The following is a 12,414-nucleotide window of genomic DNA, read 5'->3' as shown; positions in this document are numbered from 1 at the left end:
GTTGCGCCTTAACTGTTTTTCTACTATTGTAAATGTTTATTTTATATTCTTACAAGGACAAGACCATTAGAATAAGTTTCCGTTTCAGACTGTCAACCAATATACAAGACACATTAGGCTTACCCAGCATCAAGTCTGCTTAGCTTAGTGAGGGGTAAAAAACACGATGCAGAGCAAGAGAATCCTTGGCAGTATCTCATGTGCGCCGTCATAGCACTGTGATCAAGAAATGACAAAACACATTAAGAGTGTGAGTCACATCAGTATAGGGAAGCTACAGAGACTAAAGACCCTCAGCTTGGTTACCTAAAGAGCATTCTTTGGTGTGGCTCCAGTACATTAAAGATAGAGTATGCTGCTGCTGCTGCTGCTGCTAAGTCGCTTCAGTCGTGTCCGACTCTGTGTGACCCCATAGACAGCAGCCCACCAGGCTCCACCGTCCCTGGGATTCTCCAGGCAAGAACACTGGAGTGGGTTGCCATTTCCTTCTCCAATGCATGCAAGTGAAAACTGAAAGTGAAGTCGCTCAGTCGTGTCCGACTCTTCATGACCCCATGGACTATAGCCTACCAGGCTCCCCATCCATGGGATTTTCCAGGCAAGAGTACTGGAGTGGGGTGACATTGCCTTCTCCAAAGATAGAGTATATAATATATATAATAAACAGAGTGTGTAATAAACTTCTACTTACCAAAAAAAAACTTAATAAAGTACACTTGATTCAGTCCAGACTTTAATGTATTTTAAATTTTTCACAATTTATAAAGTTATAAGTAAAACAATCCAGTAGATGTCAGTAAACACTGTTTGTAGTTGAATGAATTTCTTTCTTTTTCGGTTGTACAGTACAGTGGGTATTGAGTCTTTGTCAATATACTGTTTCCACAATACCTATAAAGAGTTTTAATTTTACACTTTTAATAAAATATTTGGGCTTCCCTGGTGGCTCAGTGTTAAAGAATCACCTATCAATGCAGGAACCACCGGAGATGCGGATTCGATCCCTGGGTCAGGATCCCATTCCAGTATTCTTGCCAGAAAAGTCCCAAGGACAGAGAGGCCCAGTGGGCTAAATGGGGTGGCAGAAGATTCAGACATCATTGAGTGACTGTGCGCACACACACATACATAATAAACAACTGTGGCAGTCATGGATATTGTGCTTAGATTTAAAAATAGTACAAGTCCTCTTAAAGTGAAAAAGTGAAAGTGAAGTTGCTCAGTTGATTCTGACTGTTCACGACCCCATGGACTGTAGTCTGCCAGGCTCCTCCATCCATGGGATTTCCCAGGCAAGAAGTTGCCATTTCATTCTCCAGGGGATCTTCCTGACCCAGGGATTGAACCCAGGTCTCCCTCACTGCAGGCAGATTCTTTACCATCTGATCCAGCAGGCAACTCCGCTCTGAGTAGGTCAAGTAATAAATAAAGTCTTCTAGGCCCATTCTCTCTCCCAGTGGGTACACTGATTCCACAGACCCTGTTAGCAGTCATTTCTTCATTTCTCAAGTTATAATCAAAACACATATACATAGTGGCTCCTAAAACCGCAGCAATGGTCCTTTGGACTGTGGAAAAGGGCTCATGGAGTAGAAAAAGCTGAACCGAATCCCTGAAAAATATCTTCACTTCTGGACAATATGGTAATCATAAAACAATATTGTATCTCAGTGTACTGGCAGAAGTCAATGCCACTCTCAGAGATTTCAGGATGATACATAGCATGTAAGATAGAAAAAAAATTATTTGGGAGAAAAAGAAAATGGGAAGGAGACAGGAAGAACCAGGTGGGGTTGGGTTTGGGGTTCCACTATGAGGCAGTGTGGTCAGGGCAGGCATTTGTATGATGAAACCTGAGGGAAGTGAGGGACTGACCTGTATGGCTATCTGAGCAAAGAGCTTTTCCTGATGGAAAGAAAGCAAAGGAAAAGGCCTGGAGGTAAGACTGCCCAGTCCTGTTGGATGAACGGTGAGGTGGCCAGCATGACTTGAGCACAGTGAATGAGAGGACAAGAGGTCAGAGAAGTAACAGGAACAGATTGTGTAGGGCTTTGCAAATCATTTCAGGAATTTTGGCTTTCACTCTGAGTGAGGTGGGAAGCGACTGTGGTGTGAAATAATATGTTCTAATGAGATCAGTCTTAGTACTGTGTTAAATGATGGTGATTGCAGCCATGAAATTAAAAGATGCTTACTCCTTGGAAGAAAAGTCATGACCAACCTAGATAGCATATTGAAAACCAGAGACATTACTTTGCCAACAAAGGTCCGTCTAGTCAAGGCTATGGTTTTTCCAGTGGTCATGTATGGATGTGAGAGTTGGACTGTGAAGAAAGCTGAGTGCCGAAGAATTGATGCTTTTGAACTGTGGTGTTGGAGAAGACTCTTGAGAGTCCCTTGGACTGCAAGGAGATCCAACCAGTCCATTCTAAAGGAGATAGTCCTGGGTGTTCTTTGGAAGGACTGATGCTAAAGCTGAAACTCCAGTACTTTGGCCACCTCATGCGAAGAGTTGACTCATTGGAAAAGACTCTGATGCTGGGAGGGATTGGGGGCAGGAGGAGAAGGGGATGACAGAGGATGAGATGGCTGGATGGCATCACTGACTCGATGGACATGGGTCTGAGTGAACTCCGGGAGTTGGTGATGGACAGGGAGGCCCGGCGTGCTGCAATTCACGAGGTTGCAAAGAGTCAGACATGACTGAGCAACTGAACTGAATTGAACTGAAACAGGAAAGGCGAGAATGGTTACAAGGTTACTGCAGAAACCCAAGAAAAGATGATTGAACCTGGGTGTCAGTGGTAGCAGTAGAAACAATAAAGTGTCAAACTACAAATTTTTGATCATAAAACAGTTTTCATTTTCTTGGGCTTGAGTTTCTAGTATTCCAGACTATTGGGATATATTTGGATTCTGACTTTCTTCCCAGGGGTTTTACATATCCTTTTCCTTTTAGAAGAAGGTTGTAACTTAAGCCTTTGGATAAACATTCAAAAGTCTCATTAATACTGACTTTGATCTTAAAACAAATACTTTTTATATTAAAGTCTTGGTTATAAAAACCAAACATGCCTCAAAGAACACCTTCCTTTCTTCATTTTGCACCCCCTTTCCATTCCCTTCCCCAAATTCTTTAATTCAGTTAACAAAAAGGCAGCATTGATTGTTGGAGGTCTTGGCATCTATCTATGCAGCCCCATCATGCTGTGAAATTTGATCATTGTGCTTAGTACTATGGGCTTCCCAGGTGGCTCAGCGATAAAGAATTGGCCTGCAATGCAAGAGCCGCAGGAGATGTGGGTTCTATCTCTGGGTGAAGATCCCTCGGATTAGGAAATGGCAACCCAGTCCAGTATTCTTGATGGGATAATCCTATGGACACAGAAACCTGTTGGGCAACAGTCTATGGGGTCTCAAAGAGTTAGACATGACTGAGCTCAGCCCTATAGGTCCTTGGTTGTGGGTGGCAGAGTGAGGAGTAAGTACCTCATTTCTCCTGGCTTCTTTAACACAGGTAAACATGTTTCAAGCATGTTTGTGTACTTGTGTCTGACTCTTTGTGACCCCATGGACTGTAGCCTGCCAGGCTCCTTTGTCCAGGGAATTTTCCTGGCCATGAATACTGAAGTAGGTTGCTGTTTCCTACTCCAGGGGATCTCCCTGACCCAGGGATGGAACCTGTATCTCTTGCATCTCCTGTGTTGGCCGGTGGTCTTTACCGCAGTGCCACCTGGGAAGTCAACACAGGTAAACTTTTCCTTGAAGAACTGATTTCAATCCTAGTTAAAGAATATTTTATTTGTTACAAGATGATAGTTATTAAACATGACAGAGAACATACACACATGCGAAACAAAATTTATTTTCAATCTTCCAAAATCTTCCATAGGTGATCATGAAGTATATTACATCTTTCAAATTCAAGAAAGCCAGAAACACAGTACATAAAAGGACTTGCATTATTAGAAATGTTATATATGATTTCCACTAGATAGCTCTTGATGATTTACAACTGAACTAAGACATGCATTCTCTTAAATTTCTAATCAAAGAATTATACTTACTAAAAGTACAGACTTGACTGTTCTCATATAACATATAAAAATATTAACCATTATTATTTGAAAATTAACAAACTGGCCTGTGAGTTTCAAGAGTTTGCCAAAGTTGTTGAGAAAGGATTCTTAGTGGACTTCAATAATCAAATGTGGGGACATAATCTTTTAAAAGTTTTTGTTTTTATAGGCACAAACAATGAAAATACTTAAAAGTGAAGCATCAGAAAAATTCAGAAATCATAAATAACAAATATTACCATATCTAATCATACCCAATAATCCTTAGGGTACTGGAAATCAGGATCCATTTCCACTTAAAAAGGAAGAAAAAAAAGGTACAGAGAAGCAAGTTAAGTCAGAATATAAGCATTTATGAAAGATTTCTCATTGTAATTTTTTTTCTGTTGAAAAGTTGTTTCATGATTTGTCCTCATAAACTAGTACTAAAAGAGTGAATAATTTCTAGACATAATATAAAATAATTAGGAGATATGAGATTACTTATATTTTTGTATACAGCATGACCTATGAAACAAGTCCAAAGTTGGCCATTAAATTCCTGTATAATACCTGTATGGCTTCCCAGGTGGCTCAGTGGTAAAGAATCTGCCTGCTAATGCAGGAGATGCAGGAGACACGGGTTTGATCCCTGGATCGGGAAGATCCACTGAAAGAGTAAATGGCAAACCACCCCAGGAAAATTCTTGCTTGGAAAATTCCATGGCAGAGGAGCCTGGCAGGCTATAGTCCATGGGGTCACAAGAATTGAACAAAACAGCACACATGCATAATTCCTGTATAATTCTCTGTCACGTCATTTTGTTAGAGGCAAAATAATGTTGTCCCTGTATACTTAATACATAAATGATATATAAATGAAATGGCTTCCATACAATCCTAATAAACATTTAACTAAAGGGTTATCTAGTGTACAGTACATAAATTAATAAAGCATATTATCAGGTCTTTGGTGATATTGCAGTAATGAACTCTGGTTATTAAGGCACAGGGGAAAAAGTTATGGGAACTTCCTGTAACTCACAGTGTTTTGACTGTCAAGTGTCAAACACATTTTTCACTATATGTTTCTAAAACTAAATGAAAATGTGAAGTTAAACTTATTTCCACAGCTCCAAGGGAATCACATAAGAAACCTGGTTATTTTATTTATTATTAAAATTTTTAAAAATTTATTTATTTTTAATTAATTTATTTATTTATTTTACTTTACAATATTGTATTGGTTTTGCCATATATTGACTTGAAACCTGGTTATTTTAGATCACTCTCATATAATTATTTTTTGTTATTTTTAACAATAATGATAACACTAAAAAATGGCAAAACAAATTCTAAGGAAAGTGAAGATATTTGGTGAGCTTTTATCCTATTTTAAAATTTTTCACTAAGAAACTAGAGTATAAAAGTAATTTTCAATTGCTTAATTGTCAGTAGTGGGAATAGAAACCACAAAAATAAAATGTGCACATTAAATAAACATGTCCCAAGAAACAATAAAAAAAAAATACATGTAGATTTTGGCACAACAGAATAGACTGTGAATTTTATATCCTAGGTTGCTCTTTAAGTTTTTTTTTTTTTTTATTGTTTTCATTTTTTTTTTAATTTTATTTTATTTTTAAATTTTACATAATTGCATTAGTTTTGTTGTCTTTGCCTTTGCAATGGCCCAGACTCCTTTCGGGGCTATTTTTTCAGCTAGAAGGCTAGGTTTGCTTTTACATTGCAACATTTATGTTCACTGCCCAAGTGGCTTCTGTCACATCTCATTATTTTTTATGTTCTTCAGTTTTGAAGATTTCTGTAAGAAAAAAAGATTAAGAGGGGTCCATCAGAAACATGTATTAGAAATAGTCAAGAAAGAAACTACTTGCTTTCAAGTACTGTTTGTAGGACACTTACCTGCCTGTAAGTTTTTTGAGAACTGAGAACAAAATAAGAACCAAAACAAAACAAACAAACAAAAACCCCAAACTCCAGGAACTAACGTTAACCCTTCAAAAACAAAGTAGATATTTCTGTGAGATAATACATTAAATTTGTTAAGTGTCTTTCAGTTTACAATGTGCTTTTCTTTGTGTTTTAGTTTATGCTTATAAAAACTCTTTTATCTGGTAATGTAAAGTAAAAACCTGACTCCAAGGTGAAGTTAAGAGACTTGCCTAGTAATCACACAGCTAGTAAGAGGCTAGAGTTTGATTGTGTTCTAAAAAATGTCCGATTGCAGACCTATCACCTCAGCTGTGACACAATGGCTATGCACTGGAGCCCAAATCTAGTGGAGGAGAAAAGGGTACCTATTATGTTAAATGAAAAAAGCCAACAGGTCTCAAGCAAAAGCTGTACAATCTCGAGTTTCTAATAAACATGTGCACAGACTTGACGTTAAGACATCATATACACCCATGGCTGATTCATGTCAACGTATGGCAAAAACCACTACAATATTGTAAAGTAACTAGCCTCCAATTAAAATAAATTAATTAATTTAAAAAAAAGGACATCACGTCACATTCTCAAGGAAAGTAAGCTACCCTGCACTCTGTCTGTGTTCAGAGAAAATGGACGCTTCTTTCCATTATGGCTTTGTGGAGCATGGGGCATAAAAAAAAAATTCTAATGGCATGAACTATAATGGTCAAACAGGACAGAAAACTGATCATTTCTTTCACTTGTGCACTCCTCATTGCTCTAGTGATCTAGTATTAAGTGCTTAGCCTCGTGGACCTGGAGAGGAACACTCTGAGGTTGTTGCCCCTGAGCATTCATTAGCCTATGACTTCCTCCCTACCTCCCTTCCTGCCTCCCTTCTCCTCTGCTTCCTTCCTTTCTTCCTCCCTTCCTTCTTGCTTCCTCTCTCCTCTCCTTCCTCTTCCTCTTCTTCCCTTCATTCCTTCTTTCTTCCTTCCTTTTCTGCTACACACTGGCTCTATAACCTTAAGGAAGTTACTTAACCTTTGTGTACCTTATTTCCTCATCTTTGAAAACAAGGTCGGGGGAAGGGACAATAATGCCTATCTTACAGGGTTATGACAAAGATCAAATGAGTCAATAAATGTAAAAGTTTTATATTTTGCAATAAAGAGGTTTACTGTTTCATCAACTGTTACCTAGTTTTACTATCTGTGTAAAATATAAGGACAAAACATAGAGTCTGTGATCTCTGAGGAGTTCACAGACTTACTGGGAAAAAAGAAAGGGGATGTCAAAGCAGAAAAAAGTGGAATTTCTCCACACATCATGCTAATTCCCCTAACGGCCTAAATTTATTTTCTTCCATCAACTCCCCCTCAGTGCTAAGTGAGGCTGGGGGCTGGAAGGTGGGGTCGGATGAGAGGAAGATCGTCTAGACCCCATGCTCTCTTTGATTTCACTCTCTCTCCTCATCATCCACCATCCCCAACTGCTGCCTTTAGATTTTTATGTCTTCCTTTTATCACAAACAGCAATAAAACTACATACTGTGGAATATACATTATAGATAAAAGAGCACAGGATTCTTAGGCAGTATGCCCAGATATAATCCCCACTTCCACCACAGACTATCTTTGTGACTTTATCTGCAAAAAGGGATAACAACCGAATTTCTCCCTGACAGCATAGCTTTTCCTAAGGGGAGAGGCTGGGGAGGGCAAATGAAACAGATACACTGCAGTACAGAGAAACAATCTGAAGAACTCGATCTGAATCCTGATTCTAAGATTTACTGGCTGTGTGTCTTGAGAAATCTCTGAATTCCATTTTCTTACAAGTGAGTAAGTTTTGGTAGCAATAACAGAATCATAGCATTGAGGAAACATCAAATGCAATAACGGACCTGCAAGTGTTTTGTAAAATGTAAAGTGCAACAGAAATATTACTCGCTATTACTATCTCATAGTCACACAAACCTGTAGCTTGAAAGTTCAATCTGTCATCTCGACAGTTATTAGTCTCACTTTCCCTTGTCAATAAATTGATTTAAGATAGTACAGAGTTAAGCAGAAAAATGGGAGGGGAGGAATTAAAATAATTAAATTATCTCAATGCAAAATAATAGGATTTCAACAATCTTAGTTTTGGAAGGGATCTTATAAGTTGCCTCTCTCTGCCTGAATTAGCCCCATCTTCCACCCAGGGTGGGGATCCCCTCAATGATGCCTGAGCTTTAAGGCCAGCTGAAGTTAAGACACAGCTGATTTCATGTTGAATAGAAACTTTATTCTTTATTGAATTAAGTTGCAAGAATTCTCAAAATGTGAAGGAACTAATTTTTCTGACAATTATTTAGGTTTTAAAATTCAAATTGATTTAAAACTATCAAACCTTTTGGCATTCATCGACCACTCCTTTGGAAAATGTCACCAAATTAATTTGGAGGTGATGTTTCTTACCTTGAATTGAATACTGGCTATTTTTGAAAATTCATAATTACTTAGATGATGATGTTAACTGAAGGCTGTGGAATCATGTACACTCAGTTCCTGGGAAACATCAGTTCAGTTCAGTTCACACTCAGTAGTGTCCGACTCTTTGTGACACCATGAACTGCAGCCCGCCAGGCCTCCCTGTCCATCACCAACTTTACATTCTCTTATAAAGCTGATTTTTCCCAAACAGTTAACTGAACCAAGGCTAGTCATGCCCTGAATTTTCCCTTTTGAAAACTTTGAGTGTCCTTTTCCTCAAACTGCTCAACCTTATGTTGAAAAGTAAAACTTGCAGTAACCACATCTACCTGCTCTAAGAAGCACTTTTTTGTGAAACTTTCTAGAATCTCTTCCAAACATCTTCAACTGAATTTTCACCCATGTACCCTTCCTCGACTTACTTTCCTTTAGCATCTTTTGTAACTAAGTTATTGGTTAAGAGGGAAAAAAGCAAATGATACAAATTTATTCTTCTCATCCGTGGTGGTTACAAGATATTATGTCAGTTTTCAAAGACCAGACTTATACTCCTGGCAATTGTTTTTGCATGTTTGATAGGTATCACGCATAATCTGTCAAACAGAATGGGAGTCTGGGCTTCATTTCTCTATTCAAGAAATATTTATTGAGAACTGGCAGTAAGCCAGGAACTCTTTTAAATCTAAGGACAGAGCAAATGGATAAAAATTCCTGTCCTCATGGAGCCCACATGCGGGGAAGATGGCCCATAATCAAAATAACGAAGCAAGGTGTGCAGCATGTGAGATGGCATAAAGGAGATCAGTAGACCCCGATGAAGAGATTACAATTTCAAATAAGGTGTTCGTGGAAGAAATTGCTGAGAAGGTAATGGCTAAGGAAAGACCTAAATGAGACAAAGATAAAAGACATGCAAATTTCTAGGGGAAAGACTATGCCACTTAGAGAAAATAGCCTGTGGTGTGTTGAGGATGGAGTGCTCCTAGCGTTTCTGAGAAGCAGCTGGGATGCCAAGGTAGACAGAAGTGGAGAGACCCCTGGAGGATTCTGAAGAAAAGAGTTACATGATCAGATTAAGGTTTTTAACACATTCACTCTGGCTGGCCTGTTGAGAATGGAGGATACTGAGGCAAGGGCAGAGGCAGATTGACTAGTTAGGAAGCTAATACAGGAAACCAGATGAAAGATGATGATGGTTTGGACAAAGCTGATGGCAGTGAACTAGGTTAAAAAAAAAAAAAAAGATAAATTCTAGACACTGTTTGAGGATAAAGCCAATAGGAATTGCTGATGGAGTAGGTGATGAGAAGGGGAGAAGAAGAGACAGGTTGTGCATAATTTTCCTACTGTATTACCTTTCAAAGTGTCGTCAGACCTCAGTATAACAATCACCTAAACACATGTTGAAATCAATTCAATTACTGTTCTTTCTTGAGAACTTCTGAATTAGACTTTCTAGAGCAGGGGTTAGCAAAGTTTCCTTCTAGAGGGCCAAATCGTAAAAATTTTAGGCTTTACATATGGTCTTGGTCAAAACTACTCAATTCTGCTGATACAGCACAAAAGCAGCTACAGACAATGTGCACATGAATAAGTGTGGCTCTGTTGCAGTAACACTTTATATAAAAATTGAAATTTGAATTTCAGATAATTTTCATGTGTCAGAAAATATCTGATAAATATTTTATTTTAAATATATATTTTATCTTAAATATCTTAAAGTATTTTTAAGTGGTTGAAAAATAAAAAAAAAAATATTCTTAGCTTGAGGGCAGTACAATAACAGGCAATGGGATGGATATAACCCACCAGAGGTTATCAACACTACTAGAGAGAGAAAATCCCAAGAATATGTATTTTTAACATGCTCATTAAATGACCATTTATGTACAAGAACTTAGAGACTCACTGAGACAAATTTTCAAAGTTATCTGTTCCTTTTTGCTTTGCTTAATTTATTGGCCAAATTAAAGATGGGCCTTGTGAATAAAATAAAAAACAGAATTGATTGAAATAATAGGTAAAAGAAAGTCCTTTGCCTATAAGAAAAAAAGGTTAGGAAAAAAAGGGAAAGGAAATTTAAAATGATAAGATTAGAAGTTATTAATAAGGAAAATTAGGAAATTGGGGAGAGGCTCAAAAGCTCATTATTTTTAAGAAAACTCTATAGTTTCAAAAAATGCATTTACCATTAAAAAGGATCAATTAATAATGTGCATATGACTCTATAAAGGTCAAAGGCAAAGATCAACATACAGATCCAATCTCTTGTTCTACCCGAGTTAAAATACTGTCACTAGTCATCAAGAAAAATATTATTTTGCCATGTGAAAGAATAGCACTTTTCTTTGCTCTGTGCACAGAGCTCCTGTCTGCTGTAGGAGCCCTGTATCAGGTCTCACTTATTATGAGTTTACACTGTGACATCTTTTTCTTATTTTATCACAGAAAAATGATACATTTGCTTTAATTGGTTTTCTTTCTAGTGTTATACACAAATTATAAAACCATGTGGGGGAAACAATAAAAAAGTGAATATACTTAAACAGATTTGTTAATTGTAATCATACTACTAAAAGAGTGATCATCCTGGACTTAAAGTAATTTATTTTGTTTCTTCATTTTGTATCTCTCAACTTTATCTCTACTTTGCTGCCACCGCCTTTGCTGACAATCTTCTTTGTCTCAAGACTTAATTCACCAAAATTTTGTTTCTGAGATGTAAGCAAGCAGAAATTGACAATTTTAGAGAAATAACTTTTAGTAAACTCAAACACAGTTTCCAACCTGAATAGATAGGTCTAAAACTATTAGCAAACACCTTTTAATTTTTTAAGAACTGATTTTTGGAAAAAAAAGTTTATAAGTATCTAGTGAGCATTATGAAAAGTGTGAGTGGTGATGAGAAGAGAAAGGAAATGAAGAGTAAAGTTTCAAACAGGCCATTTCAATAAGGTGTCTTCATCTCATATGCCTAACACCTAAAGCTGAAAGATATATTTCTTCAAATCTCTAATAGATTAACATGTGACATGGTTACTATTATGCCACACCAGTCAATATGCAGTAGATGCTAAATGAAGACTATGGTAATATGAATAATTTTCTAGTGTCTACTCTCTGCCAGTCTCTTTATATAATTTCATATGAGGCAGGAATTTTTATGTTTATTTTTCAGATAAAGAAACCAAATCCCAAAGAAATTCAACATTCTTTGAATTAGAATTCAGTCTTGGGTCTGTCTGGTGGCAAAGCCTACACATTTCCTCTATACCCCACCATCTCACAGAATGTTTCCCCAGTGGATAATGTTCCTACTGAGGCACAGTCTGAGAAGAGAATGAAGTGGAGAGAAAAGAAAACAAAAAGGTTGCGTTGCCTGGAGAACTGTTTTTCCCTTTCAATATGGTATATAGTTTTGCTTTTATAATTAACATTCTGCTGATGAGATCTCCCATTGGTGAAGGCTGACAAGTCAGATTTTCCATGAAGACCAAGCACTGCAGGAAATAAATTAATCTCTAGGGAAGAAGAGGGGCAAGGCTGTCAGTACTCACACAACTGCCTAATAGGAAATGATGTTTCAGAATTGTTCAAAGAAAGAAATGACTGTGGGTTCTCCTTCCAGGATATTCTTCAACATTTAAACCTTCCAAAAAGAGGGAAATATTAATAGGTTGCTATAAAAGGAAGAGCAGACTTATAATGTTTTACTTTAGGCTGTCAGTATTTCTAACCTGAAAACAGTATTCCCTGAAAATGTGAGAGAAATTCTACTGGTGTCATTATTTTGTTTATATTATGAAAAATCTGCACTGATGTTAAGTAGAAGGACAAAAGATATACCAGATTTTTGGATTACCAGTTTGAAATTATTCGATGTCTTAAACAATGATTTTCTAGTCTTTAGGAGTAAAAGTAATTATTGTGCTTAAAATTACATA

General features: G+C 37.3%; 1 protein-coding gene across 1 annotated transcript in view; it reads right to left on the bottom strand.

The window, feature by feature from the left end:
* Positions 1–5,544: 5,544 nt before the first annotated feature.
* Positions 5,545–12,414, bottom strand: part of THEMIS (thymocyte selection associated) — a 189,275-nt gene continuing 182,405 nt past the window's right edge. Inside the window, exon 6 of the mRNA XM_006058845.4 lies at positions 5,545–5,883. Within this exon, the coding sequence (XP_006058907.3) occupies positions 5,852–5,883 (32 nt within the window). The 3' untranslated portion in view covers positions 5,545–5,851. The remainder of the gene's footprint in view (positions 5,884–12,414) is intronic.

The sequence above is a fragment of the Bubalus bubalis genome, chromosome 10 (assembly GCF_019923935.1).
Source record: "Bubalus bubalis isolate 160015118507 breed Murrah chromosome 10, NDDB_SH_1, whole genome shotgun sequence".
NCBI lineage: Eukaryota > Metazoa > Chordata > Mammalia > Artiodactyla > Bovidae > Bubalus > Bubalus bubalis.
Note: the sequence above shows the minus strand (reverse complement) of the source record. Positions and strands in the feature narration are given on the sequence as shown.